This window comes from Sceloporus undulatus, chromosome 2 (genome assembly GCF_019175285.1).
Source record: "Sceloporus undulatus isolate JIND9_A2432 ecotype Alabama chromosome 2, SceUnd_v1.1, whole genome shotgun sequence".
NCBI lineage: Eukaryota > Metazoa > Chordata > Lepidosauria > Squamata > Phrynosomatidae > Sceloporus > Sceloporus undulatus.
In genome coordinates, this window is record NC_056523.1 from 207,052,477 (window position 1) to 207,058,476 (window position 6,000).

General features: G+C 42.1%; 1 protein-coding gene across 1 annotated transcript in view; it reads left to right on the plus strand.

The window, feature by feature from the left end:
- Positions 1-4,243, plus strand: part of KIAA1958 (KIAA1958 ortholog) — an 88,885-nt gene extending 84,642 nt beyond the window's left edge. The window contains 1 exon segment of the mRNA XM_042447675.1: positions 2,770-4,243. Coding sequence (XP_042303609.1) covers positions 2,770-3,576 — 807 coding nt within the window. The 3' untranslated portion in view covers positions 3,577-4,243.
- Positions 4,244-6,000: the final 1,757 nt, after the last annotated feature.

The window sequence follows — 6,000 nt, forward strand, 5'->3', positions numbered from 1 at the left end:
GGGCCAATATTGCATCCCACCAGCCTTTTAGATGCCCATCTCTGCTTTAGAATAACATAGCAGGAACAACAGTACCAAGACACACTCTAAGTGATATTATATGATGTATATTATATTTAATGGCTGGTGTTTTCTCTGTTATATGTAGGGTTTTAGAACGATTATCCATTACCATTCTTCTGTGACTTGGAGAGGGGGCTGGTAATTCCAGACACAGAATTTATAATCTCTTTTCTGAAGTTTCAGCTTTCATGGTTTATGGTGAAGGGGGCAATGCTAAAAAAAAGTCCCTGCATCTGTTACTTAGTTGTTGCTGTGAGCCTTGAAGTTATTTCTGATTTATGGTGACCCTATCATGGGGTTTTCTTTGCTTGAGTGCTGGCTTTAAAGATTTGCTCAGAAGAGGTTTGCCATTGCTTTCCTATGAGGTTGAGAGCATGTGACTTGCCCAAGGCCACTCAGTGGGTCTCACGGTCGAGCGAGGGATCAAACCCTGCCCTCCAGAGCCAACACAGAGCTCTCTCACAAGGGAAATATGCTGTTCCCAAGTGTTAAGTAAGAAGTAAATCTAATGATTTCCAATGTTCTGGACAAGAAACAGTATCATGTGTTTTTTAAAAATTATATTAAATTATTATATTAAATTAAGCTTTATTGTGTTAATATCTTATATCTAATAATAATTTCAGCAGCTTAAGCTATTTGTATTTAGAAACTGCCTTGATTCTCCCCACATTCCATCTATCCTTTTTCCCTTTATCATGCTATTTCTGGCTACAAGCGTGACTTTCCAAGTATCTTAATAAAGTCTGATGTGCCGATATGAAATAAGATAGTTGAAATTAATCTTGTGATGAGAGGATGTAAGGAATAGGTTCTTAGCAGCTTTCTCATCTCCCAGCATCAAAGGCAATATTATTCATGCCTGCCTCCTGTTCTTTTCCAGCACCTCATTATAACCAGCTTAAAGCTTTCCTTTTAATTATGAGTTTTATCGAAACTGTAAGCAGATCTGAGTGGAAAAGGAGAAAGGGAAGTTTCCAATAATCGGGTGCAACAGGAAAAAGTTAATGTCTATGCAGGGGGATTATTTTGGTTTTTTGTATGTGTTTTGCTAAATGCTGGGGGGAAATGAAACAGAGATCTCAGGGTCAACCAAGATGTGAAGTTAAATATATGTGCAGTAGGCATACATTTGATTTAAAGTTTTTATTATTCTTTCAAATACAGTCCTAGGACACCATTATCCCTAACGCATCCATACTCCCCAACATATCCCTCTCCCACTCTTTTTGCCAGTAACCCTGCATATACTGTATTTATTAAAATATTTATATCCTATTTTCTATTTCAAGAGCTCAGGGCAGCTCAACATAAAATCATCTTGATCAATTTAAAGCAATGTAAACAATAAAAATGACTGTAAAAGGAAGGAAGCATATCAAACAATGTAGTAAGTTAAAGGAAGACAGATGCAAATTGGTCAAAATACTTTTAAATAATTTAAAAACCCACTCATGTGCAGGTTTGCGTGCAACCATTTAGACCCCAAAGGCTTTAGGCCAGAATCTTATTGGAGATTTGTTGTTGTGTGCTTTTAAGTCATGTGGAGTTTTCTGGGCAAGATTTGTTTAAAGGAGGTTTGCTTTTGCCTTCCTCTGAGGCTGAGAGAATGTGACTTGCCCAAAATCACTCAGTGGGTTTTCATGACTGAGTTGAGATTCAAACCCTGATCTCCAGAGTTTTAGGGTATACCTACACTGTAGAAATAATGTAGTTTGGTACCACTTTTAAGTGCTGGCATTCCATCCTATGAAATCCTTGGATTTTTAGTTTTACAAGGTCTTTAGCCTTCCCTGCCAAAGAGGAATAAGACACCCACCACAGTTGAAAATGCTGAGATTTGGTGGATAGCAAGAAGATGGTAGAGTGGAAAGCTTTGTGTGCTCTGTGGCGTGCCCTGTATTCTCCATGCCTGCTGTCATCCGATTCAGGAGGGACACTCTCCTTGCTGCATTAGTTACATGTGTACTTAGATTTTGAACTTAGAATAGGGAGAAGGAGGAGGAGGAGGCATCATAATATATTGCTTCAGGCAACAAAATGTCTGCAGCTCATCTGGCTGATGAGGAAGAGATGAAGATGAGCTGACAGAAACCCCAGCTCCTGCCGCACTACAAAAATAAAGCAGATTCATACCACTTTAACCTCCATGGCTCAATACCATGGAATTCTGGGATTTGTTGTTTGGTGGGGGCACCAGAGCTCTCTGACAGGAAAGACTAAATATCTCACAAAACAACAAATCCTAGAATTTCATACCATTGAGTCATGGCAACACAGCTGCATCTGCACTACAGAATGAATGCAGTTTGACACTGCTTTAACTGCTCAATGATATGGAATCTTGGGATTTATAGTTTTGTGAGATATTTAGCCCTTTATGCCAGAGAGCACTGGTGCCACAACAAAGTACAACCCCAGAATTCCAGAGCATGGAACCATGGCAATTAATGCAGTGCAAAACGGCATTAACTCTGCAGTGTGGCAGTAGCCCACATTTGGGTTTGATTAGCCATTTTCTCTCTGCTAGGTTGGCTTAATTTCAAAGGGTTTGTTTTTATATGTCTATGTCTGTGTCTTTGTATATGAATAAATTTGCGGAAGTCCCTGTTGATTTGGAGATCCTTTCTAGCAAAAGTGGGTTATGGGCAGAGAGAAAGTACTCTGTGAGAACTGACACAAAGTTTGTCATTTCTTGTGACCCAGATTTCAGCGGTGAAACTGAATGAACTCCTCGAGGATTTCTATGTCACTGTAAAGAAAACAGATGGCTCAGATTTCCTGGCGACATCTCTTCATGCTATCCGTCGGGGGCTTGACCGGATTCTGAAGAACGCTGGCATCGGGTTTTCCATCACGAGTGGAAGCTTTAGTTCTTCTACTAAGAAGCTCAAAGAGAAGTTGAGGGTGCTCAGCAAGGCCGGGATGTCAGGAGCTCGCTCCCGTAACATTGTTTATTTCTCTTTTTCTGATGAAGAAGAGATGTGGAGGATCGGGTGCTTGGGCGATGGAAGTCCCATGGCCTTACTGTCTACTGTGGTGAAATATAACAGCCAGTACCTGAACATGAGGACCTTGCAGGAGCATGCTGATCTAATGTATGGTGACATTGAGCTGCTAAAGGATGCCCAGAATAGGCCCTTTTTTGCACGAACAGACAATGTGAAACGAGAGAAAAGGATGGGCTTGAGTAGAGTGTACTATGGGCAGATATACCATGAGCACTCCAAAGGACACAAGTTCTGCCCTTACTGCCTCCTCTACAAATATATGTACATCCATCGGCCTCCTTCCCAAATGGAAGCCAAGTCTCCCTTTTATCTGACTGCTCGGAAGGAGACGGTTGCTTTGGGCAACATCTGGTATGAAGAGCAGCGGATGGGCCTGCGCTCTCTGAGGGGCGTGGTCCCAAAACTGGCAAAAAAAGTCAGACTTGACCACTGTGAAAACTTCACTTTTGTCTCATTCACTCAGGCATCTAGAAAATTTGGCTCTCTGAATTCTTACCCATAAGGGCCAAGGGAGACATGATGCTAACTGTATGAGTACAATGAAAGCACACATTTTTTTTAAAAAAATGGAAAAAGTAGTTCTATTTCACATTGTTAAAATGGAAAAAGTTGTGTGTGTACATACATGAGTGTGCGCACATGAACACCATGAGTACCATAGAGAGTGGGAAAGGCGTTTTACCTTTGCCTCATCACACTCTCCATGAAAATTGCCCTCCCCTAAAGCTGGAAGTCTTCATTGTCACCAATAGAGCCTTCCCTTCTGATCAAATCATGAAAAAGTTACTGTACTTTATTAGAATATAGCTCCCAGAGTCTCCCAGCTAGAAGTTATGCTTCAAAAAGTGACTTTTCCAGGCTCTGTTTCCATTGCAAATACTAGCTGCAGGAAGGATCATCAGGTTCCCAAGAAAAGGAAAGAGTTAAGCTTTCCCTGTCCAGTCTCCAATACTTATGCTGCTCAGCTTCCACTACCAGGTTGATATTTACAAAGGGTCAGGGGAGGGGGCACACCCATATAACCTGCATTACTGCAATTGATGTCAGGTCTGGACCGACCCTGGATGTAGCTACACTGTAGAAATAATACAGTTTAACATCACATTAATTGCCATGGTTCCATCCTACAAAATTCTGCAATTTGTAGTTTTGTGAGGCACCAGCACTGTTTGGCAGAGAAGGTTAGAGACTTCGGGGCTCAACAGACCACCCCTTTGAAGTGGCCTGCAGTCACCCCTTTCCTAGCTGGATCGGGGCTGAAGTAACTACACACAGCAGCCCCAATCTGGCCTTTCTGCAGTGCAAAAAGAAGCTGCAAAAAGCGGCTTCCTTTTGCGCCACGGAAAGGGTGCCCTAGCTGTGGTGGTAGCGGCTTTTTGCTGCTTCTTCACTGCAGCGCATGTAAGCGCTGCGCCAAAGATGTTGAGTGATGCCACCTGACATCTGGTGAGGCGGGAGGCGTGGGGACAGAGTCAGGGTGGCTGACGTGCAGGCGCCACGTCTCCACTCTGCCCCAAGGCTGGCGTTTAATGCCAGTTTGTAGAGGGCCACCGTAAAATTACAGATGCCCAGATTCCATAGGATGGAGCCACAGCACTTAAAGTGGGGTCAAGCTGCATTATTTCTACAGTGTAGATGCACCCCCTATGTCTGTTACCTCTTCTGCTTGAATCACTTCAGGTCAGTTATTCAACAAGAAGTGTTGGCAAGCGAGAGCTTCTTTCAGTCTGCAGACTGGCTATGTCATGAATTAAACTGACAATTAGAAGCTATGTGACCTGCTGATATTTAGTATGATCTCTTTCCTAAAATGGCTGCTACTTCATACCAGTTGGGAGATTTGCCTCTGGCCTGTGATAACATATGTTTAGGTTATTGTACTTCTACTGACAGCAAAAATAAAACACTGTACAATAAAAGTACTTTAAGAGTAAGATCGTCATGAGTGCCTTTCAGAATAATCTTTGCTGGCCACCAGTGGGTTCAGTTGGTCAAAGAAATAGACTCCTAGGAGCCCTGAAGCTATGGTATCCACAAAAAATGGAAGGTGATATTAAATTTCAAGGAAAAATCTGGAGAGATGCTGTTCGGCTGTACGCTGTACCTACATTAAAGGGCTGGGACTGGGTCTTGGGTAGAGTTTGGGAAAGTTACGTGCTTGAACTGCTATAGATGGACTAGCAACAAGAGGATGCTTGCAGGACTAGCAATCTAGTTTCATTTTTATACTTTATTTTTTCAATCCTTATGACCTAATTCTGGCATTTTACAGTAATATTCCTACTGCAGAGCTTAGAAAAGTTACTTTTTGGAACAAAAGTTCCCAGAATTCACCCAGCCAGCAAGGACCATCTTGAATGGGTAGGTGGTGGTCCTGGAAGCTGTAGTCCAAAATAATAACTTTTCTAAGATCTGGTCCTGGGAACTTGCATGGCTTTCCTCTGCTCCTCTGGTCTCTTGCACACTAATTTTTCCTGTTTGACTCCTATTCAGCACTATATCTGACCATTGCTATACAATCCACCCTCTGTATCCACAGATTCTTTATCCATTGATTCAACCATCCATGTCTTGAAAATATTTTTTGAAAATATAAATTCCAAAAAGAAAACCTGGATCTTGCCATTTTATATAACACAATTTTACTACGCAATTATACTGTATTTAATAGGACTTGAGCATCCACAGATTTTGGAATCCATGGGAGGTACTGGAAGCAAACCCTAACAGATACAAAGGATATGTTTTGCCCTTTAAGTGTACCTGCTCAGGCACCACTAATTTGGTCTTGTTTTGAGGTCAGACAGACACTCTTTGTCTATATCTCACCTGTCTCCTCAGCAACTGCTGGCCATCTCAGATCCAGAGGCAGCATGCTGAGCCACTTTGCTCTCACAGAACCTCCTCTAATTGGAACCTCTGCTTC